Source organism: Pelobates fuscus, chromosome 3, assembly GCF_036172605.1.
Source record: "Pelobates fuscus isolate aPelFus1 chromosome 3, aPelFus1.pri, whole genome shotgun sequence".
Lineage (NCBI taxonomy): Eukaryota > Metazoa > Chordata > Amphibia > Anura > Pelobatidae > Pelobates > Pelobates fuscus.
The window spans coordinates 424,845,452-424,870,818 of NC_086319.1; the positions used below are offsets into that span (position 1 = coordinate 424,845,452).

General features: G+C 44.2%; 1 protein-coding gene across 1 annotated transcript in view; it reads left to right on the forward strand.

Moving 5' to 3' along the window:
* The first annotated feature begins 2,635 nt into the window (after positions 1–2,635).
* The window catches only part of LOC134601574 (asialoglycoprotein receptor 1-like), a 70,266-nt gene continuing 47,534 nt past the window's right edge, over positions 2,636–25,367 (forward strand). The window contains exons 1-6 of the mRNA XM_063446097.1: positions 2,636–2,655; positions 10,887–10,953; positions 11,808–11,921; positions 21,705–21,800; positions 21,879–21,971; positions 23,636–23,716. Of these exons, the coding sequence (XP_063302167.1) occupies positions 10,890–10,953; positions 11,808–11,921; positions 21,705–21,800; positions 21,879–21,971; positions 23,636–23,716 (448 nt within the window). The 5' untranslated portion in view covers positions 2,636–2,655; positions 10,887–10,889. The remainder of the gene's footprint in view (positions 2,656–10,886; positions 10,954–11,807; positions 11,922–21,704; positions 21,801–21,878; positions 21,972–23,635; positions 23,717–25,367) is intronic.

Genomic DNA, 25,367 nt, shown 5'->3' on the forward strand with positions numbered 1-25,367 from the left:
CCTCACGAATTGCTGCTAGCAGACGAACAGGAAAAGCTCCCAAGCGGCTTACACTCCTGGCAGTCAGTCCCTATCAGCATACAGTGAATCCCCCCAAGAACGAGACAAGGCTCCGTGTTGAAGGTCAAGCAGTGGTCTGTTTGTTCAGGGCTACCTGCCCCTGTATTTATGCAGGTCTCCCACCTGGTGGACACTCCCCTAGGGGACCAGATGGAAGACTGAAACAGCAGACAGACATGTATCACTTTCGTACACACAGCCACAATACTTTCCCACCATGCATCTTGGTTTCCTCCCCTCTGTCCTGGAGATAATTAATGAAGTAATTCAATTATCTCCCAGGACAAAGGCCAGACTCCATTATGCACATGGTGACACAGAAACAGACTATCACTTTAAAATACATACAGACACATTTTATACATAAAACACAGACATGTAACATATCCCCAGATAGCTCAGGTCTGGGTGCACATTATTAGGTGAGTGGCACCCAGACCACCCGAATACATTTTAATTGCCATGGAGCCAAAGTCTTTAATTATACGAACAGGCTCCATGGCAGGCTATCTGGGTTACTACAGTTCACATAAAACAAACTACCGAATTTCCCTGCATTCACCAAATTCATACGAATGAGAACCAGGGGCTGGAGGTTCAGCGGTGCCTGCACGAAAAAGTGTCCGATTTTGGTGCATGAAAGCCGGGCAGAAAAGTGCTGGCTGCCCGGGGAACTCCAGAACACCGCCACCTAGTGGCCGCTAAGTGTAACAGCGGCCACACAGTTAACAGGCAATTAACCGCAGCTTCAGGGAGGTAAATGGAGGGCACACTCCAGCTTCTGGGTGGCCAATTAACAACGCCGGCCGGCTTCCCACGGCTCTGGGGAGGTTGCAAACAGGCTGTTTGTTCGGTAGATAGAATCTACCGAACGGCTGTGCAGAAAGGGAGAAATAAATCATTCTGCACAGTAAAATTAACCCTTTAGCTGCCGGTCCATAATCCAATGGCAGCAGGCGGGCAACCAGGCTCCTCCAATACAATGTGGCGAGATTGGTTTCGTCACAATTGGTGAAACCACTGTTTATTTTTGTTGATTTGTGTAGTTTATTACCCTGGTTTAGTGAGGGACATTACTTTATGTTTAGTTAGTGCTCGAATTTGAGCTAGGATTTTGTTTGTAGATTTTCCTTTCTGTTTTGAACAAACTGATTGCCACATGGATTTTTGTGCACGCTGTAAATAAACCACACCATTTTTGCATAAGAGACTGTTGTTCTATACCTGTTACCCTAGAGGACTGTTTTGCTTTGCCCATAAAGGTCACAATGCATATTGGATTATAAAGGCACTGTTTTTGCCCCTTGGACTTTTAACTGGAACAGATTCAAACATGTGGCGGCGGCCATCTTAAATTGCCCAGCAGTGTTTTGTCGTTGAGTGTATGGAACAGTTTTGGGCATGGGACCATGTGCACGGTGGGGCAAAAATAAGACTTCCAGGAAATTCCTGAACCCCTGAACCGATCTGGGTGATTTTTGGATATTATTCAAACAGATCGGGGCTAGCAGGGGACATGTTGTATTTTGGGGTACTTTTGGGGGTTTGTAAAAATGCATGTTTTTTTCTGCTTAGAGTTAATTGAGTTAGTCCATTGTCTTAGTTAATTGAATCACAGGCAGAGGGGAGGGCTTGTGTGCTGTATGTGGGAGTGTTGGACATTGTTGTATTGTTCTGATTGGTTTGTGTGTCTGTGTTCCATCAGGCCCAGGGAGTGTGCCTCTGGCCTGAGGAATTGTATAATTTGTGAGTGCTGACTTGCATTAAACAGACCTGTTCTACTCTTCGTGAAGTCTTGGCTCATGTTTGGGGGATTGGATAACTACACTCTGGGGATTGTTATAATCACTATACTCCAAGAGTATAATCACTAGCTCTTGTAAGAGCTGTTCCTGCTCTCTGGTTTGCAAGAGAGGTCTACCTACTGGAAGCTGGACCCTGGTCTTGGGTCCAGAGTGGGTGTAAGACAGCGAGACCCCAACCAAGCTGCTCTTGGTGGGGTCTGCGGTGATTATGGTGTCTAGTGGAGTGCTTGGAGCCCTCGGAAAGCACTAGAAGTATCTGTCAATGGAGGATACCCAGTTGGGGTGCCAGGTGATCCGTTACATTGTGTACGGAGAGAGCTGAGTCTATTAGAGGAGCTCAGTCTATAGAAGGAACTCAGTCAGTAGGGAAACTCAGTTTATAGAAGGAGCTCTGTCTATTTGTGACTATTTAAGGTCTGACCCAAGGTGGCTGCATATAACAACTTACAGATAATCCATCTTTAAGAGTAATAGACCAGGACAAGGGTAACTAGGATCCCTGTGAGCAATATGAGGTGCATGAAATGTGCGGGAAATGGGACAGGATGGTCACAGCTCAGTGCATTGTTTCTCTACAAAATAAAGAAATATAGATAATAATAAAGTTATGAACTCTGTGACCTCTCTAATAGTAGAAACAAGATAGGTAAACTTCCTGAAATTTCTGCTGGATTCGCGCTTTCATAACAAAGAGTGATAAGGCCACGCAGACCTTCTTCCTTCATGATAAAAAGTCCTTAGTGAGCATCCACTTGATCAAAGCCTGACAGACAAGGAAGAGACTCGCAGAGTAAGTTTGTAACTGGGGTTCATAATACGATAATATAAATACGATAATATAAAACAATTCAGGATATTAAAACATAAAGTACTTTATAGAGAGGGCTGTATCTTAAATAGCTCAGTGGGCTAATGCATCAGCTGTTCTAACCCTTGGGTCGCAGGTTCAAATCCCGGCAGGTTCAGCCCTTCATCCTTCCGAGGTAGATAAAATGAGTACCATTAAATTGGGTGATAGTAACAACCCCTGGATGTTGGGCTAAGGTAACATCCCCAGGACGTACTTGGAAACCAGAGTAATCTGAATGTACCTTTCCTGGTTAAATACTTTGTTATTATTATTACATGGCATATACCATCATTAACAAACTGGTATGTTTTCTTACTATCTAAATTATCGGAGTTGTATATAGGGTATTACAGTATGTTAAGGGTAGTTCTGCATATTGACGGTAGCACTGTATATAGGGTATTACAGTATGTTAAGGGTAGTTCTGCATATTGACGGTAGCACTGTATATAGGGTAATACTGTACGTTAAGGATAGTTCTGCATATTGAGGGTAGCACTGTATATAGGGTATTACTGTACGTTAAGGATAGTTCTGCATATTGAGGGTAGCACTGTATATAGGGTATTACAGTATGTTAAGGGTAGTTCTGCATATTGAGGGTAGCACTGTATATAGGGTATTACTGTACGTTAAGGGTAGTTCTGCATATTGAGGGTAGCACTGTATATAGGGCAATACTGTATGTTAAGGGTAGTTCTGCATATTGAGGGTAGCACTGTATATAGGGTAATACTGTACGTTAAGGATAGTTCTGCATATTGACGGTAGCACTGTATATAGGGTAATACTGTATGTTAAGGGTAGTTCTGCATATTGAGGGTAGCACTGTATATAGGGTATTACTGTACGTTAAGGGTAATTCTGCATATTGAGGGTAGCACTGTATATAGGGTATTACTGTACGTTAAGGGTAGTTCTGCATATTGAGGGTAGCACTGTATATAGGGCAATACTGTACGTTAAGGGTGGTTCTGCATATTGAGGGTAGCACTGTATATAGGGTAATACTGTATGTTAAGGGTAGTTCTGCATATTGAGGGTAGCACTGTATATAGGGTAATACTGTATGTTAAGGGTACTTCTGCATATTGAGGGTAGCACTGTATATAGGGTATTACTGTATGTTAAGGGTAGTTCTGCATATTGAGGGTAGCACTGTATATAGGGTATTACAGTATGTTAAGGGTAGTTCTGCATATTGACGGTAGCACTGTATATAGGGTAATACTGTATGTTAAGGGTAGTTCTGCACATTGAGGGTAGCCCTGTAATTAGGGCAATACTGTATGTTAAGGGTAGTTCTGCATATTGACGGTAGCACTGTATATAGGGTATTACAGTATGTTAAGGGTAGTTCTGCATATTGAGGGTAGCACTGTATATAGGGTGTTAGTTCTGCATATTGAGGGTAGTTCTGTGTATTGGAGATAGCCCTGTATATGAGGTATATCTAGATATTAGAGGTAGTTCTGTGTATTGTGTGTAAATATCTGTATATTGAGGTAGTTCCCTATATTAAAGGTTGATTCTGTATATTAAGGGTAGTTCTGTATATTGGGGGTAGTTCTGTGTATTGGAGGTAGTTCTGTATATTGGGGGGTATTTTTGTATATTGTGGTAGTTCTGTGTATTGGGTGTAGTATTGGGAGTAGTTCTGTATCTTGGGTGCAGTTCTCTATATTGGGATAAGTATATATATTGTTGCTAGTACATTGGAGAAACAAATTCTGTTTATAAGTAAATAAAAAACTCTATGTTCATAGATGGTAATAGAATGCCATATGGTAATAGATGGTAATGGTATGCCCTTTGGTAATAGATGGTAATGGAATGCCCTTTGGTAACATATGGTAATGGTATGCCGTATGGTAATAGATGGTAATGGAATGTGGTATGGTAACAGATGGTAATGGAATGCCGTATGGTAACAGATGGTAATGGAATGCCGTATGGTAATAGATGGTAATGGAATGCTGTATGGTAACAGATGGTAATGGAATGCCGTATGGTAACAGATGGTAATGGAATGCCGTATGGTAACAGATGGTAATGGAATGCCGTATGGTAATAGATGGTAATGGAATGCCGTATGGTAACAGATGGTAATGGAATGCCGTATGGTAACAAATGGTAATGGAATGCCGTATGGTAACAGATGGTAATGGAATGCCGTATGGTAACAGATGGTAATGGCATGCCGTATGGTAATAGATGGTAATGGAATGCGGTATGATAATAGATGGTAATGGCATGTGGTATGATAATAGATGGTAATGGAATGCCATATGGTAACAGATGGTAATGGAATGCCGTATGGTAACAGATGGTAATGGCATGCCGTATGGTAACAGATGGAAATGGAATGCCATATGGTAACAGATGGTAATGGCATGCCGTATGGTAATAGATGGTAATGGAATGCGGTATGATAATAGATGGTAATGGCATGTGGTATGATAATAGATGGTAATGGAATGCCGTATGGTAACAGATGGTAATGGAATGCCGTATGGTCACAGATGGTAATGGAATGCCGTATGGTAACAGATGGTAATGGAATGCCGTATGGTAACAGATGGAAATGGAATGCCGTATGGTAACAGATGGTAATGGTATGCCGTATGGTAATAGATGGTAATGGAATGCCGTATGGTAACAGATGGTAATGGAATGCCGTATGGTAACAGATGGTAATGGAATGCCATATGGTAATAGATGGTAATGGAATGCCGTACGGTAATAGGTGGTAATGGAATGCCATATGGTAATAGATGGTAATGGTATGCCGTACGGTAATAGGTGGTAATGGAATACCGTATGGTAATGGGATGCCATATGGTAATACATGGTAATGGTATGCCCTTTGGTAATAGATGGTAATGGAATGCCCTTTGGTAACATATGGTAATGGTATGCCGTATGGTAATAGATGGTAATGGAATGTGGTATGGTAACAGATGGTAATGGAATGCCGTATGGTAACAGATGGTAATGGAATGCCGTATGGTAATAGATGGTAATGGTATGCTGTATGGTAACAGATGGTAATGGAATGCCGTATGGTAACAGATGGTAATGGAATGCCGTATGGTAACAGATGGTAATGGAATGCCGTATGGTAATAGATGGTAATGGAATGCCGTATGGTAACAGATGGTAATGGAATGCCGTATGGTAACAGATGGTAATGGAATGCCATATGGTAATTGTAACGGATCACCTGGCACCCCGACTTGGTACCTCCGTTAATGGATGCTCCTAGTGCTTCCTGAGGACTCCAAGCACTCTGGCAGACACCACAATCACCGAATCCGAGAAACCTTTTAAATTCTCCCAAGCATATGAATGCTGTAGACCATTGAATAGGAACCATACGAATAGGCTTGTACTCCTAGCAGTCAACTGGAACAGCATGCAATAAATCCTTCCCCCAATAATGAGACGACACATCACTTTGAGGGTAAAACAGGAACTCTGGACTGTCTCATCCAGCCTGGCTTTTATTTCCAACTCACACATACAGGCCACACCCAGGGGGAGGCATAAAAGAACCAATGACATAGATGTTACCTCCCACACATCCCCTCCCCTTAGTGTGACACATAATCCCATTATGCATACAGTGTAAAATATACTTTTACACAACATTCATAACTATAAAACCATACATCACATTCACATAAAAATACATATCCACAATCAATCCATTCAGGGGAACAACATATTAAAAAATGGCATGAATCCGACCAGGGGTTCAAATGTTACTAAAAGTATCTTTTGTTCCTTTTTGGCTGGCAGAAAAACATCCCCACAATGCACCCTGGTTTCCTCCCTTCTCCCTGGAGTTAATTGGAGAAGTAATCCAATTACCCAGGACTAAAGGCAGACTCCATTAACCACATGGTTGCAAAACAACATAAAACACTTTAAAATACATAAAGTCACATTTACACATAACACACAGACATTTCACCTATCCCCAGATAGCTGGGATCTGCACGCACAAAACTACCGAATAGCGCGCAGATCCTACTCACACAGTACAATTGCCATGGAGCTAAAGTCTTTCCCATAGTCTTTCATTATATGAATAGGCTCCATGGTATGGCTATCTGGGGTATCACATTCCCATAAAGTCTGGTCCATAGTCCAAAGGCAAGAGGCGGGCAATCAGCCCCCTCCAAGGACACGTGGCGAGGTCGGTTTCGCCACAGTAATAGATGGTAATGGAATGCCGTACGGTAATAGGTGGTAATGGAATGCCATATGGTAATAGATGGTAATGGAATGCCGTACGGTAATAGGTGGTAATGGAATACCGTATGGTAATGGGATGCCATATGGTAATACATGGTAATGGTATGCCCTTTGGTAATAGATGGTAATGGAATGCCCTTTGGTAACATATGGTAATGGTATGCCGTATGGTAATAGATGGTAATGGAATGTGGTATGGTAACAGATGGTAATGGAATGCCGTATGGTAACAGATGGTAATGGAATGCCGTATGGTAATAGATGGTAATGGAATGCTGTATGGTAACAGATGGTAATGGAATGCCGTATGGTAACAGATGGTAATGGAATGCCGTATGGTAACAGATGGTAATGGAATGCCGTATGGTAATAGATGGTAATGGAATGCCGTATGGTAACAGATGGTAATGGAATGCCGTATGGTAACAAATGGTAATGGAATGCCGTATGGTAACAGATGGTAATGGAATGCCGTATGGTAACAGATGGTAATGGCATGCCGTATGGTAATAGATGGTAATGGAATGCGGTATGATAATAGATGGTAATGGCATGTGGTATGATAATAGATGGTAATGGAATGCCGTATGGTAACAGATGGTAATGGAATGCCGTATGGTAACAGATGGTAATGGCATGCCGTATGGTAACAGATGGAAATGGAATGCCGTATGGTAACAGATGGTAATGGCATGCCGTATGGTAATAGATGGTAATGGAATGCGGTATGATAATAGATGGTAATGGCATGTGGTATGATAATAGATGGTAATGGAATGCCGTATGGTAACAGATGGTAATGGAATGCCGTATGGTAACAGATGGTAATGGAATGCCGTATGGTAACAGATGGTAATGGAATGCCGTATGGTAACAGATGGAAATGGAATGCCGTATGGTAACAGATGGTAATGGTATGCCATATGGTAATAGATGGTAATGGAATGCCGTATGGTAACAGATGGTAATGGAATGCCGTATGGTAACAGATGGTAATGGAATGCCATATGGTAATAGATGGTAATGGAATGCCGTACGGTAATAGGTGGTAATGGAATGCCATATGGTAATAGATGGTAATGGAATGCCGTACGGTAATAGGTGGTAATGGAATGCCATATGGTAATAGATGGTAATGGAATGCCGTACGGTAATAGGTGGTAATGGAATACCGTATGGTAATGGGATGCCATACGGTAATACATGGTAATGGAATGCAATATGGTAATAGATGGTAATGAAATGCCGTATGGTAATACATGGTTATGGAATGCTGTATGGTAATACATGGTTATGGAATGCTGTACGATAGTAGGTGGTAATGGACAGTGCCGGTGCTAGGATTTTTGACTACACAGGCGAAGATGCATTTTGACGCCCCCCCCCCCCCAAAAAAAATAAACAATGCATCTTCACCTCTGTGTCTCGTAGCCCCCTTTTGAATTTCTTACCCCCATTAGTGTTGCATATCCACTCTCTTGAATGTCTTACCCCTTTGGCCCCTTTGTGCCTTACACCCCCCTTTAGTGTGTCTCCTACAACCCCTCTTATGTATTTCTTACTTCCCCGCCAGCCCCTTTCTGTCTCTTTCTTCCCCCCAGCCCCTATCTATCTCTTTTCTCCCACATAGACATAGATACAGGCAAAAATACATATATGCACAAATACACAAACACACAGACACACAACCATACAAGCACACAGACATAATTATTCAGGCACACAGTCACAAAGATATACAGACACACACAGTCATAAAAGGCACACAATCAAACAAACACAGTCATACAATCTACACATACAGGTACATTGTCGTACAAACACAGACATACATTCATACACAGGCACAAAGAAATACAGACACATACATAAAGAAACATAGAGATAGGCATATAGAGACATGCATACACAATGATACAGAGACATACATACACAGACAAACAAAGAACCCTGCACACTGATACCGTGTAAATGCTCCGGCCATCCACAGTGGTGGATGCTCCGTGTCAGGCGGACGTCGCTGGATCCACCAGTAAAGTCTTCAAAAGGAATAAATGCAGGCAACACTCCAATAGTAAGGATGGTATATTTACTGGTAGGTGAACCACCCCATAGAAAGTGTGACGTTTCAGCTCATGCAATAAGGCTCTGCTCAGCCAAAACGTTGCACTTTCTATGGGGTGGTTCACCTATCAATAAATATACCATCCTTACTATTGGAGTGTTGCCTGCGTTTATTCCTTTTGAATACATACACAGACAGCCATACAGAGACATACAGACTGTATATCTCTGTATGACGGTCTGTGTATGTACACAGGATGGCTAAAAGATAGATCCCCATCTGTCGTGCAACTTCAACAATGCTTTGAAAGCTGGGGCTCTACCGATTCCCCATGCTTGCAGGATTGTATTTAGCACGGAGCAGTATTTGTGTGTTTGACTGTAAGCATGTGTTTGTATGGAGTATGTTTGTATGATTGTAGGGGTGTGTTTGTATGTTGTGTTTGCGTTTGAATGCAAGCATGCATTTATGTGTAGTGTTGATTTTTGAACGCAGGTGTGTTTATATATAATTTTGGTGTCTGATACAGAGGTGTGTTTGTATGTAGTGTTGACATTTGAATGCAGGGGTTTGTTTGTATGTTGTGTTGACGTTTGCATGCAGGTGTTTATTTGTGTGTAGTGTTGGTGTTTGAATGCTGAGATATATGCATATATACACATACACTGACACACATGCACACACTGTGATACACATACACAAAGATACACACACTGACACACATTCAGATACACATATACACAAACTGATGCACATTCAGATAGACAGACGCACAGATACACACAAACACACACACAGATAAACACATACACAATGATAGACATACACAAACACACAAAGACACACTAACAGACAAACACACACACTGACAGACAGACATATACACACAGACACACTGACAGACAGACATATACACACACAGACACACTGACAGACAGACACATACACACACAGACACACTGACAGACAGACATATACACACAGACACACTGACAGACAGACACACTTACATATACACACTGACAGACATATACACACAGAGACACACTGACAGACAGACATATACACACACTGACAGACAGACATATACACACAGAGACACACTGACAGACAGACATATACACACACTGACACACAGACAGACATACATATGCACACACTGACAGACAGACATACATATGCACACACACAGACAGACATACATATACACACACACACACAGACATACATACATATACACACACACAGACACACTGACACACTGACAGACAGACATATACACACACAGACAGACATATACACACACACTGACAGACACGTTCAGGAGGGTGGCTTACCTGGGATCCAAAGTGCTGCCTGAGGTAGTTGGGAGTTGGAGGAGCTGGTCCTGCCCAGCCCCCCTCCTCTCTGCCTTCTCTTGCTCTTGCTGCTCGAGTCTTCTTGGGAGGACTTCCTCCCATGCTGGCGAGAAGGTGGCCGGCGGCAGCTCCGCCCCTGCTGGGCGCCAGCCGCGCTGTGTGCTACAGAGGGAGCAGGGATATGACGTGTCATATCCCCGCCCCCTCCACACAGTCCGCGGCGCTGCATTTGGCGCTCGGCCACGCTACAAGAAGTGACCGGCAGGAGAGGGGAGCTGTGCGCTTCCCTCCTGCCGGTCACCCGGACTTTTGCGCCCCCGGGCCGGTGCGCCCTAAGGCGGCCGCCTGTGCCGCCTTATGGACGCGCCGGCCCTGGTAATGGAATGGATTTAGATTCTTGTTAAATCTTATTCAATTGTATACTAACTCTACATTTCTATGTAAGTGATTGGATAATGTTCCCTGTAATAAATAGTTTTCTTTCCCAGGTAATGCCTAAGGAATATACAGACATCCAGTGTCTCGATTTGGATAACAATTCTGGGAACCGTAAAGGTAAACTGAGAATGAGATATGGAGGGAGTGAAGGAATTATTAGTGATATTGGGCCAAGGAAAAGCAAATATCAAGTGGGATATTGTACTTAACGTGTCAAATACCACAGGTCTACGTAATGTAGATTAAAATAAGATAAACTATGGAGGGATAATTCTGCGGATCTCCTGAATATCAGGAAGTAATAGAGATGGGGTTATAAGATTTTATCATTACATGGGGTTGGCTGCTTGGTAGTGCACCGTTCCATAATCAGGTCATCGGACATTGAGGTGGCAGCTTAAATTAACCCTTTTATGGATAATGATCTCCTGCTCGGTATGTATTATCGGGGACCTCTGGATTCAGTGATTTTCCTTTTAACGCCCAGTTACGGGTACCTCGCTATATGTTTTAAAAAGATCAGAACACTCAGTAAGGAACAAAATTGTTTTCAGAAAAAAAAAAATCACATTTATAACAAAAAATAGTAATAATGTCCTTATATTATAACAGGGAGAATGCAGCCACCATTGATTGATTATCTACTCTATGTCAACCCACCTTCGGAAGTCCATCTAAGCAGCCTTTTATAACAACTGCTCCAGACACAATGCCAGTTACTAGCCTCAATTATACAAATTCCAAGTACAAACATTACCCTACATGTTGTGTCCTCATTTAACCAGGATATTTCAGGGGCTACCTGTGTACCTATCACCATATTGCTTAGTTTTTATTATATACTTATATTATATTTATACCTGGAAGCAATAGGTGTGGGTCCATCAGAAGTTGGTAAGTGCTGAATTTAATGAGTACCTACAAGTGATCACAGTTTAATGGGTCTTTCTTTGTGTCGCCCATCGCCACAGTTTTCAAGATGAGTAACTGGTCCCCCCCTCCATCCTCAAGACTTCTGACAGGTCTGTGCTCACTGTGTGCCGTATTCCTCCTTCTCATCATCATCCTTATTGTTGCCCTAAGAAGTAAGTGTGGCCGGACCTCTGCCTGTTCATAAATTGCCATGTTTTATTCTGTGTGTTTCCCTACCCTTTCGTATAAATGTGCCCACTCCCCATTCAGGAGGTCTTCTGCGAAGGGAATGCATTCACCTCCCGAACGGGGACCACCCCGATCCCTCATTTAGAATGTTAGTTTAGAGCGTTCACACTTTGCAACAAGGTGTCAAACCACAAACCGCAGCGAAACCATTGGCGCGTGTTGCACTGGGTGACCGCCATTTCGCATAGACAAACGCCATCCAGGGGAAGCATTCGCGGATTGCTTTCCACCTCATTCATTTCCCGAACGAGAATCTCCTCAGTTCTCCTTGGCATGTTCGCACTAATCAATTAGAATGTTGGCAACTCGCAACATAAGTGTGAAACCACAAGGGAAGTAATTAATGAGTGTTCCCCTGGGTGGCCGCCGCTTGTATAGACGGACGCCACCCAGGGGGAGCATTCGTATCCAAAGGAGACACTTCCCTTGCCTAGTTTCAAACAGGGACCCTCCGAATGGAGGTGTTGCGGTCGCCGGCCCGCCGAGTCACACGGCCGTGCCCGACCGGCACAGCCTCGCCGACAACACGAGCTTACCTGCTCGTCGGCGAGCCGGCAACCGCTCCCCCAGGTCTTCCGGGCATCGCGCCCAAATCCAAGATGGCGCCGACCGCGTGGTCGCGTCTATCACTAGCCCTGCCCCCGGAAATTATACTAACGTGTGCGAAGTCACGACGTCAACGCACACGCACGTTTTGGGGTCAGAGGTCGCCCTCTGACCAATCAGAGCAGTGAGAGGGATATTTAAATCCCTAACTCACCCCAGTACCTTGCCCTGTCGTGGTTTCCGTTTCCTGGGAGTGCTCTATATTCGTGTATCTGATTTCCTGGTATCCTGATCTTGGCTTTTCCCTGGTTATTCTGAATTCTGGTTTCCCTGACTTGGCTTGTGTTTACGGTATTGTGTATTTTCTGGCTTCCTTGTCTTGGCTTTCCCTTTGACTCTGTCTCTAGCGTATTAGTCCGGCCATTCTAAGGTCCGGTTTACGCTCTGTCCTTTTATTTTTCCTTTCCTTGTATATGTTTACATAGTTTCTGCGTGCTGGACCACACTAGTAGTCGTGACATTACGACAGGGCCATGGATCCTGCAGAACTATGCAAACATATGATTGCTTGTGAGAGTAGGGTGGAGGATATGGACCTTAGGTTAGACCAATTTGCCCAGGCATTTCAGACCATGCTCCACAGGACTGCCTATTTAGAGGCCCCTCCTGTACCACCTGTGGTTCCGCCACCTGTAGTGGTACCCGTGCCACATAAACCACCGTCCATAACCCTTTCACCTCCCCCTCGTTATGGAGGTGATTCTAAGGAATTTAGAGGTTTTTTAAACCAAATTGAGTACCACTTCGAAGCCTCCCCAGGTTCATTCCCTACAGATAGATCAAAAATTGGCTATCTGATGAACCAATTAACAGGAAAGGCCTTAACCTGGGCTAACCCCTTATGGGAGAGTGGAGACGCAGTAGCCCGTGATTACAGTGTCTTCCTCACAGTATTTAAGGCTACTTTTGAACCTAAAGGCAGAGAAAAGAACGCTGCCAAAGCCCTTATGAGGATAAAACAAGGCAGTTGCTCTGTAGCCGATTACGTCATAGAGTTCAGAACACTGGCGTCCGAAGTTGACTGGACCAATAGCGGTTTGGTGGCTGCCTTCTCTGAAGGTCTAGCTGAGAGTATACAGGACGAGACCGCAGCTAGAGACCTTCCGGTTAATCTCAATGAGTTTATTGCGTACATGATAGATATCGATAACAGGCTCAGAGAAAGAGAGAAAAACAAACAACGTAATAGACGTCCTAACTTGTCCATAGCCCCTCGTTTCTCTAACCCAGTGGTGATTAGCCAAGCTCCTCCTCCAGAACCTGAACCCATGAAATTGGGTATCGCTAAACTCACTGAAACAACACAGACGTAATGAAGGGTTATGTATGTATTGCGGCAAAAAGGGGCATCAAAGATCTTCATGCCCGGTTCGGCCGGAAAACTTGCACACCTAAGGCACATACGGGGACCGACCTTAGGTGTGATGTATATGTCCCCTAAATTGACTAAGACCGTTTCCTTGTCAGAGTTACCTTGTCTTTTAAGAAAACCGCTGTACAGTGTGAGGCTATGATTGACTCTGGGGCAGCGGAGAATTTCCCAGACAAAGAATTCTCTGCAAAGTATCTCCTGCCCTTAAGACAAAAAGAGAGACCTATAGCAGTCAAGGCCATTGATGGAAGGCCTCTTACCCAGCCTTTCATCACACACGAAACTCTGCCAATCACTGTCTCAGTGGGTATTCTTCACTCTGAAGAGATGGTTTTTCAATCATATCTTCACCTACATGTCCGATAATACTCGGTTTCCCTTGGCTCCTGAAACACAATCCACGTTTAGATTGGGTTGAAGGAGAGATTGTGAGTTGGGGTGAGAGATGCAAAGGTGTTTGCTTAAAGCAGATACCACAACCAATTGGTACCATCAATGTTCCCATGGCACCTCCCCTGACCACACAGATACTGCCGCAGTATTTGGATTTAAAGGAGGTGTTCAACAAGGCCCAGTCAGAGGGGTTGCCTCCACATAGACCCTATGACTGTGCCATAAATTTATTACCAGGTACTATGCCTCCAAAGGGAGGAGTTTATGCTTTATCCCCCTAAGAAAATCTTTGTTTAGAGGAGTATATAAAGGATGCTCTCAGAAAGGGTCATATCCGTAGGTCCTCCTCACCCGCCGGGGCTGGGTTCTTCTTGGTCTCTAAAAAAGAAGGAGACCTACGCCCCTGTATCGACTATAGGGTTTGAATAGGATTACGATAAAAAATGCCTACCCTATTCCCCTTATATCAGAGTTATTCGACAGGTTGAAAGGAGCTCGGGTCTTCACTAAGCTCGATCTCAGAAGTGCGTACAACCTAGTCAGGATTAAGGACGGTCACGAGTGGATGACCGCATTTAACACAAGAATGGGACATTACGAATACCTGGTTATGCCGTTTGGATTATGCAACGCTCCAGCGGTATTCCAGGATTTTATTAACGATGTCCTAAGAGAGTACCTCCACATGTTCATTCTAGTGTACCTAGACGACATTCTCATCTATTCCCCAGACCTAGAGACACATCACGAACATGTGAGATTAGTACTCAAAACCCTGTTACAGAACGGTCTCTACTGTAAACTGGAGAAATGCCAGTTTGACCAAACGGAGATACAATTCCTTGGATATGTTATGTTATATCTCCATCTGGTTTCCAGATGGATCCCTGCAAGCTGGAGGCAGTCTTACAGTGGCCGTTGCCCAAGGGCCTTAAAGCTACACAACGCTTTATAGGTTTTGCGAATTACTACCGCAAATTTATTAAAGGGTTTTCTTCTGTAATTTCTCCTATTACCAATCTAACCAAAAAAGGAGCAAATTGCATATCTTGGCCCAAGGAAGCAAGAGAGGCATTTGAACAGTTAAAATCTTTATTTTCCTCAGCACCTGTCCTGACCCATCCTGATCCAACCAAGCCATTTATCCTAGAAGTGGATGTGTCAGAAACAGGAGTTGGAGCCATTCTGTCTCAGAGAGAAAATCCTGATACGCCTTTACATCCCTGTGGATTTTACTCTCGCAAACTCACACCTGCAGAGAAGAACTATGACATAGGGAATAGGGAACTTTTGGCCATTGTACTTGCCCTTAAGGAATGGAGGCATCTCTTGGAAGGTTCCAAAGAGCCACTTTTGATCTTTACCGATCATAAGAATTTGGCTTATATTGGGGACGCTAAGAGATTGTCCTCTCGTCAGGCTAGATGGTCATTGTTCCTCTCCCGATACAATTTCGTAATTACTTATAGACCTGGAACTAAGAACACAAAGGCAGATGCACTTTCTAGACAGTTTGAGACAGATGAAGTTCCTGAACAAGAGATATTTCCTATCATACCTCCAGAATGCCTCATTGCCACCACAGTTTCCGAAGTGTCTTCTCCACTTTTCTGTGCCATACTAGCAGATCAAACTCAGGCACCAGTGGGAAAACCTCAGGATAAACTGTATGTGTCACCAAGAAAGAAGGTACTTGATTTATTCCATGATAACCTCACAGCAGGTCATTCTGGAGTCCATAAAACCCTCTCTGCTATCTCCAGGAGGTTTTGGTGGTCTACTCTTAGGAACGATATCAAAGATTATGTGGGGGCATGTCAAATATGTGCCGTTTCTAAAGTTCCTCCTAGATCACCCCCTGGACTGTTACAACCACTGCCCATACCTAATGCTCCATGGACCCATTTAGCCATGGATTTCATTGTGGATCTACCCAGTTCAAACGGGTTCAATACAGTCCTTATGGTCATCGATAGATTCTCGAAGATGGCACATTTTATTCCCCTTAAAAAATTACCGTCTGCTCAAGATCTAGTTCAGATATTCTTGAGAGAGATCTTTCGGTTGCACGGTGTACGAAAAAGCATAGTGTCTGACAGAGGTACCCAATTTATTGCTAGGTTTTGGCGTTCCTTTTGTAAACAAATTGGCATCGAACTCTCCTTTTCGTCAGCATATCATCCTCAAACAAATGGAGCAGCAGAGAGGGCTAATCAGTCTTTAGAAGCCTATTTACGTTGTTTTATCAATGCCAATCAGTCTAACTGGTATGAATTCTTACCCATGGCTGAGTTTGCCAGGAACAACGCGACTCATCCTCAGACACGGACATTCCTGCTTTAAACACCCGTTTAGAATCTATTCATGATACTTGGGATTCCGTTCATTCAGCTCTGCAAAAGGCTTCGTTACGTGTGAAAGTCCAAGCTGACAAGAAACGGGGTGCCAATCCTGTCTATCATCCAGGTGACAAGGTGTGGCTATCCACACGACATATCAAACTTAAGGTTCCTTCCATGAAATTTGCCCCTCGGTACATAGGTACTTTTCGAGTCACCCGACGTATCAATCCAGTGACCTATTCCTTGGCACTTCCTGCTCATATGAGGATTGCCAATACGTTTCATGTATCTTTACTCATGCCCCTTACTTGCAATCGATACACTAGGATATCCACACCTCCTCCGCCCTTGGTAGTGGGTGACCAGGAGAAGTACGAAGTTCGTTCTATAATGGATTCCAAAATGTCCAGAGGTGTCTTGTCCTATCTTGTTGACTGGAAGGGTTATGGTCCCGAGGAACGTTGTTGGGTTCCTGCTGACCGGGTTCATGTGCCCCGTCTTGTCCGGTCGCTTCACAACCGCTTTCCTCTTAAGCCGGGTCCTTCCCGCCCGGTGAGCGGTCTTCGAGTGGGGGTGCTGTTGCGGTCGCCGGCCCGCCGAGTCACACGGCCGTGCCCGACCGGCACAGCCTCGCCGACAACACAAGCTTACCCGCTCGTCGGCGAGCCGGCAACCGCTCCCCCAGGTCTTACGTGCAACGTGCCAAATCCAAGATGGCGCCGACCGCGTGGTCGCGTCTATCACTAGCCCCGCCCCAGGAAATTATACTAATGTGTGCGTGACGTCACGACGTCAACGCACACGCACGTTTTGGGTTCAGAGGTCGCCCTCTGACCAATCAGAGCATAGAGAGGGATATTTAAATCCCTAACTCACCCCAGTACCTTGCCCTGTCATGGTTTCCATTTCCTGGTTTCCTGAGAGTGCTCTATATTTGTTTATCTGATTTCCTGGTATCCTGATCTTGGCTTTTTCCTGGTTATTCTGAATTCTAGTTTCCCTGACTTGGCTTGTGTTTACGGTATTGTGTATTTTCTGGCTTCCTTGACCTCGGCTTTACCTTTGACTATTCTCTGTCTCTAGCATATTAGTCCGGCCATTCTAAGGTCCGGTTTACGCTCTGTCCTTTTATTTTTCCTTTCCTTGTATATGTATATGTTTACATAGTTTCTGCGTGCTGGACCACACTAGTAGTCGTGACAGGAGGCTGTTCAAGGGAGGTACAGCTATGGGGGTCCCTGGGGTTGGTGTGGACACCCTTTGGGGACAATGGTGGGTTTGATGGGCTATCTGTACCTGGGAAACAAAGAGGCAGGGGGGTTTCCTGCGTTGTGATTCCCATGTATAGAGGCTCATGGGAGGAAGACCCTGAGTGACGGGCTTTCTAAGCCTGGGAGACAAAGGGACAACGATCCCCCTCTACTGTTTTTTGGCTCTCAGACATGAAGGATCCTTGGACCCCCTGTCATGGGAAAATGGAATCCCTGTGCTTGGGTGGTGAGAACAGGGGACAAAGAGACTGGAGTTCCTTTTCTGCCCTAAGATCTCTGGGAGGGGGAGGACCCTGGGAGGGGACATTGTCGTAGTGTGGTGGACACCCCTTGCATAGGGATAAGTATAAAGCTGAGTGTGGCAAATAAAGTGTTGTTGTACCCCCAGGACTGTGTGTCGTCCGGTTATTGGGAGGGAAATGGGTCTCTGTATACTTTATACATTTCTATTCCAGGTGATGGAGGTGGTTTAGCGAAGTCAACTGGCCTAGTAGCCTCGGTCTCACTTCAGTAAGTGTCACTCAAACCCAGGGAACTCTCACTACTTACTCACACTCATTGTATTAGGGACGATAACTGCTAGAATTCCCTTCTATTCTTCATCAGTTTCTGTATTTGGCATTGATCAGTGGTTTCCGATGGATGAGTTTCCATGGCCGTTACATTATACCAACACATGCGGTAGGCTGCCATACAAGTCTTCTTCTCCTTAATCAGCAGAAAACACACATTATGAGTGAATGGATCAGTGAACTAAATGCATGTTATTACGGCTGGTATCGTCAGCTCACTAGACATTGAGGGAAATGACTGCTACCACCAATCTAAACTGTTACCTCTAGATCAGTGGCACCTCTAGGGCAACTGGGAGACATAGAAAGCTTTATATAGACAGTTCTGCAGAGGTTTTATCAAAAGTAAATTCTGGAAAGATGAAAAGGAACCTATGGACAAAAGTGGACATCTTGTTTCTTTTGTTTTAGACATCACATTTATCAAGGTCCGTCACTAACAGGCATGACGTACACATAGTTACATTGATATACAGTGATATAGGTTGGAAAAAGACTCAAGCCCATCAGTTCAGCCTGTTAAATATCCATATAACAGCTGTGTACCCCAAAAATGGTAAAGACCCAATTTTAAGTGATTTCCAATTTTGGGGTGTAACGGACCGTTTCAGCAGACAAGGGGTTAAAATCCGTTTAGGCGATAATCCCCTTTTCACAGACAGGCACAGCTACTGTAAAATCACCAAAACTCACGAATTTGATATAAGTGAATGCACCAAACTCCCGAACTGCATACAAGGGAATAAGGTAGCACTCCAAACTCCCGAACTGGAACCTCACGAGTAGCTGCTAGCAGACGAACAGGAAAAGCTCCCAAGCGGCTTACACTCCTGGCAGTCAGTCCCTATCAGCATACAGTGAATCCCCCCCAAGAATGAGACAAGGCTCCGTGTTGAGGGTCAAGCAATGGTCTGTTTATTGAGGGCTACCTGCCCCTGTATTTATGCAGGTCTCCCACGTGGTGGACACTCCCCTAGGGGACCAGATGGAAGACTGTAACAACGGACAGACTAGTACCAATTACAGACATACAGCAGTAAAACATCCCCACAATGCATCCTGGCTTCCTCCCCTCTGCCCTGGAGAAGTAATTCAATTATCTCCCAGGACAAAGGCAAAACTCCATTACACACGTGGGGACACAAAGACAGACTATCACTTTAAAATACATAGAGACACATTTTATACATAAAACACAGACATGTAACATATCCCCAGATAGCTCAGGTCTGAGTGCACATTATTAGGTGAATGGCACTCAGACCACACAAATACAGTTTAATTGCCATGGAGCCAAAGTCTTTAATTACACTAATATGCTCCAAGGCATGGCTATCTGGGTTATAACAATCTTCCAACATAAAATACCGAATTTCCATGCATTCACCAAATCCATACGAATTAGAACCAGGGGCTGGAGGTTCAGCGGTGCCTGCACGTAAAAGTGTCCGATTTTGGTGCATGAAAGCGGGCAGAAAAGCGCTGGCTGCCCGGGGAGCTCCAGAACACCGCCACCTGTGGCCGCTAAGTGTAACAGCGGCCACCCAGTAACAAGCAGTTAAGCTGCGGTTAACCGCAGCTTCAGGGAGGTAAATTGGCAGCACACTCCAGCTTCTGGGTGGCCAATTAACGGCGCCGGCGGCTTCCCACGGCTCTGGGGAGGTTGCAAACAGGCTGTTTGTTCGGTAGATAGAATCTACCGAACGGCTGTGCAGAAAGGGAGAAATAAATCCTTCTGCACAGTAAAATTAACCCTTTAGCTGCCGGTCCATAATCCAAAGGCAGCAGGCGGGCAACCAGACTCCTCCAATGCAATGTGGCGAGGTTGGTCTCGTCACATGGGGATAAACAATTTCTTTATGTCCTCAAACTGTTGTTGCCCCACATACTAACTATTATATCCTAGACAGGGATAGGCAACCTTCGGCACTCCAAATGTTGTGGACTACATCCCTCATTATGTTCTTAGACCCATAATGGTGGCAAAGCATCATGGGAGGTGTAGTCAAAAACATATGGAGTGCCGAAGGTTGCCTATGCTTGCCCTAGAATATTCAATGATATATCTGTACAGAATATGATAAAACATAAAACAACCTCTGTAGGCAGAGAAATCGGCTTTTTTTTATATATATTACTGTAAGGAACTTATTTCCACTACTCTAGGTGGAATCTCCTTTCATCAAGTCTTAATCAGTGACATGGTATCCTTTGTACAGTTCGTTTAATGAACATATTACCAGAATTCTGTGTGTACTGGCCCTGCATGTATTTGTATAATGTTATGATATCCCTCGCTCTCACCTTTCTTAATGTACAGGTTAAAATTCATAGTTAAAGTGTAAGTTTCCCAATTAACTTTGTAGCCTACTTCTGCCCTCTGATATTTAACATCCTTCATTAAAACAGGTATCCAAATCTTGCACCCTATATGGTTTTATAAAGGGAAAATGGTAACTAACAACTCTTGTATACATGAAAATATTCTACTGGCCTTAGTAACTGCTTCCTGACATTGTAGCCTAGTCTGTTGTCTTTAGCAATTCCTGATTCCTTTTATTTAGACTTAGAGCCATTTGGGATATGTGCTGTTTGTACATTTCTCACCCAAAAATGCATTTTCTACAGTAAATCTCTTCTGCTTGGCTGCCCGGTACTCTAATTTAGCAAAATTCCTCTGCAGCGAACTGGGAAATTCTATTTTATTATAATATGACTAATATTATTAATAGGTAGCTAATTACCTGGGTTACACTTGCTATGAAAATCTGCCGAAAGAATAGGTTTACTCCCCTGGAGCTTTTTCAGATGATAGCTCGCTGTTGTACTCACAAAGCTGAGATCACCGTGTAGCTAATCCAATAATGGACTTGGAAAGTGGAGAACTCACGTCTTGCAAGGATGGTCAATCATCATTACTCCAACAGCTTCACACAAAAATTAGGAACATTTTCACCCATTAGAGCTGCTGACATAATGTGTTGTGAAAGAATTTTCTACAAACAAAAAGTGTAGACTTGTGCGATATCTGAGAAGTCCACTCGCCTGATCCACTCTATATTTATATATGTTATTTTTGGTGGCCCCGGTGTTCCACTTTTTATGAGACTCGTATCACTGATCCAAGAATGTATCAATTTATTCCCTACAGACTCAGGAGCTTCTGAACCAGATCGAAGCCTAGAGTACAAGTTGGGTAACCTGAGTGTGAGTGTAAACTCACGAATTGATCGCTTGTCTCAGGATGGTGAGTGTGGCTATATTTGGGTGAAAGGGTAAAATCATGATGGTAATTTTGTAATTCTGTTAATTTGTCTACCCACAGACAGTAAAATAATGGATAAAATAAAAGAAATAGATGGATCTGTACTAAAGATTGACAAGTCTGTAGAGAAGATAATCAGTGACAAATCCGCAGGTGAGAATAGATTGAGCTTTTAATCTATAATAGGACTGAGTGAGTGTGGAAAGGGGAGAAACAAAGACTAATGAGGACAGAGGGAGCTGTGGAGAGAGCAGCATAAAGGCCAGTGGAGAGTATAGGAGTACATGGTACAGATTTAAACATGATGTATATATATGCAAACAGGCCATGCATCATGATAAAATTAATACATATTACATAATTACAAAACACCACAAACAAGAGAGGGTGTGAATGTAGAGGGAGTGACAGGTGTGGGGGAGTTAGAGAGAGCGAGAGAGACAGACAGACATGTGGTGGGGAGTTAGAGAGAGAGGAAGTGTGATTGTAGAGAGAGAGCGAGAGAGAGGTGTGGGGAAGTTAGAGCAAGTGTGATTGTAGAGAGAGAGACAGGCGTGGGGAGTTAGAGAGAGGGAGTGAATGTAGAGGGAGAGAGACAGGCGTGGGGAGTTAGAGAGAGGGAGTGAATGTAAAGGGAGAGAGACAGGCATGGGGAGTTAGAGAGAGGGAGTGAATGTAGAGGGAGAGAGACAGGCGTGGGGAGTTAGAGAGAGGGAGTGAATGTAAAGGGAGAGAGACAGGCATGGGGAGTTAGAGAGAGGGAGTGAATGTAGAGGGAGAGAGACAGGCGTGGGGAGTTAGAGAGAGGGAGTGAATGTAGAGGGAGAGAGACAGGCATGGGGAGTTAGAGAGAGGGAGTGAATGTAGAGGGAGAGAGACAGGCGTGGGGAGTTAGAGAGGGGGAGTGAATGTAGAGGGAGAGAGACAGGCGTGGGGAGTTAGAGAGAGGGAGTGAATGTAAAGGGAGAGAGACAGGCATGGGGAGTTAGAGAGAGGGAGTGAATGTAGAGGGAGAGAGATAGGCGTGGGGAGTTAGAGAGAGGGAGTGAATGTAAAGGGAGAGAGACAGGTGTGGGGAGTTAGAGAGAGGGAGTGAATGTAAAGGGAGAGAGACAGGCATGGGGAGTTAGAGAGGGGGAGTGAATGTAGAGGGAGAGAGACAGGCGTGGGGAGTTAGAGAGAGGGAGTGAATGTAAAGGGAGAGAGACAGGCATGGGGAGTTAGAGAGAGGGAGTGAATGTAGAGGGAGAGAGATAGGCGTGGGGAGTTAGAGAGAGGGAGTGAATGTAAAGGGAGAGAGACAGGCATGGGGAGTTAGAGAGAGGGAGTGAATGTAGAGGGAGAGAGATAGGCGTGGGGAGTTAGAGAGAGGGAGTGAATGTAAAGGGAGAGAGACAGGCGTGGGGAGTTAGAGAGAGGGAGTGAATGTAGAGGGAGAGAGACAGGCGTGGGGAGTTAGAGAGAGAAATTAACTCAACAACTAGTTAGTGCTTGGTTGTTTCATTCGTACAAGAAGTACTTGGCCTTTGAGTTTCCCTCTTGCGGTCAAATTTGGCCTTGTTGGATGAATGAAACACTCAAGCACTAAGAAGGTGTGGAGGTTATATTAGACGTTATACTGGTCTGGGTTGGACGCCCTGTTTGTGGAAATCATTGGACGTATGCTGGTTCTAACTATCTTTAAGTGAGGAGAGAGATACAGATGTGGGGTGTTTGGGGGAGAGCGAGGTGTGGTGATATTTAGGGGGTGATGAGAGTGGAGATTGAGAAATTTATGGTGTATAAGATATGAAATGATGACATTTTCCTTGTTCCAGTCACATTGCAGTCTGAGATACAGAGAGTGATATCGGGTCTGGGGAAACTGGTTTCTCAACTGAAGAAATTGCAAGTTAATGGTCAGTAGACAATGTTTAACGTGTCTTCTTTTCCTCTGAAATCTGTTATAACACACTGTCGTAGATTTGGCTGAAATGACATTCATAATCTGGAGATCTAATCTAGAAAGTCCACGGTGATGTCAATGTGTATTGCTGGTGCTGGTACTCATTTTGGGGAGTGTGCGTAGGGTAATTATGAATGAATAATGGCAGTCATTACTTGACATGTCGGGTAGCATTCATGATGCATTGTCTGAATATCTACTGATGTTCCTACAAACTCCACAAGTAGAACCCACATCAGTTGTTGACCATGCGTGTGGTCGGTCAAACTTTAACTTCCAGGAAATTCCTGAACCCCTGAACCGATCTGGGTGATTTTTGGATATGTTGGTCACCCAGATCAGGGCTATCAGGGGATGTGGGTGTTTCATGTGTTTTGGGGGTATTTTCATTTTTTTGTAACAATGTGCGTTTATGTGTCTGGAGATAATTAAGTTGAATACAGTACTTGACTCAATTATCTTCCAGGTACTGAGGAGGGATTGACCTAGTTTGTATGGGAGTGTCCTGGATCTGAGAGCCAATGTGTGTGTATTTGTTTCTGTTGTGGCATACTCTCAGGTCCAGGGGGGAGTGCCCCTTGCATGGGGACTGTCATAAAAAGCCAAGTGTTGTCCCATTAAAGTCAGTTCACTTCACCCTCAACACAGAGCCTCGTCTCGTGATTGTAGGGAACAGCTATATCAGTTATACCTGCTTCGGACTGCTATACTGGCTATAATCACTAGCTCTTGAAAGAGCTACACAGCTATACCTGCTAGACTCTCTGGAGTAGGAGAAGTCCAACCACTGGAAGCTGAATCCTGGGCTTGGGTCCAGGGTGGGTGGAGGACAGCGTGACCCCAGCCAAGCTACGGCGGCTAAGGGGCTACAGTGCTTATGGTGTCCGGTGCTGTGCTCATAGTACTCCAGGCTACTAGGAAGCAGCGATTGGCAGAGGTACCCAGTTGGGGTACCAAGCGGTCCATCACAACTTGTTCTCTGGCTCCCTGATTAAGTATCCTGACTCCTGAGCTTAAACCATCGGTCACTCAACCTTCAGATCTCCTGGCAGAGCGCTCATTCCAACCTTGTCACATGTTTTACAGCCTAGCGGCTACTTACAAAAGTAGCTGTAGGTGAAGTTTTAAATGAGATTGTAAGACTATTATACACTAGGAGTCCAATTCAGATGTCCTACTCGAGACTTTTAAAAAAGTCACTTATAGGTGTTGATGGGGCATGTCTGATGTGTTCTCTGATTGGATAGATGTAAATAATGACCAACATTCTACACATACTCCCTTGTGATTAACAGCTTATCCATACAGCCATCATTCCTTTACAACAACACTTGTGGCTCTTTGGCCTAGCTCTTTCTTTACACGTGCCAGAGATCAGGGGCCAGTGCAGTCAGCCAACATGTCTGAGAACTCTGTTCCCGGGATCCCTGAAAATCCACACAGGACACTTAGTTCCCAATGGAATTAACTAGCCTTTGGTGGCTTGTCCTTGAACATGTGGTGAAATCCATATACCGTAAATATAAACAAACATTCATAAAAATATGTTTATAAACAATAAAACCAAAGGGAAAAAAAAGTTACATGCACTCTAGCCTATATCC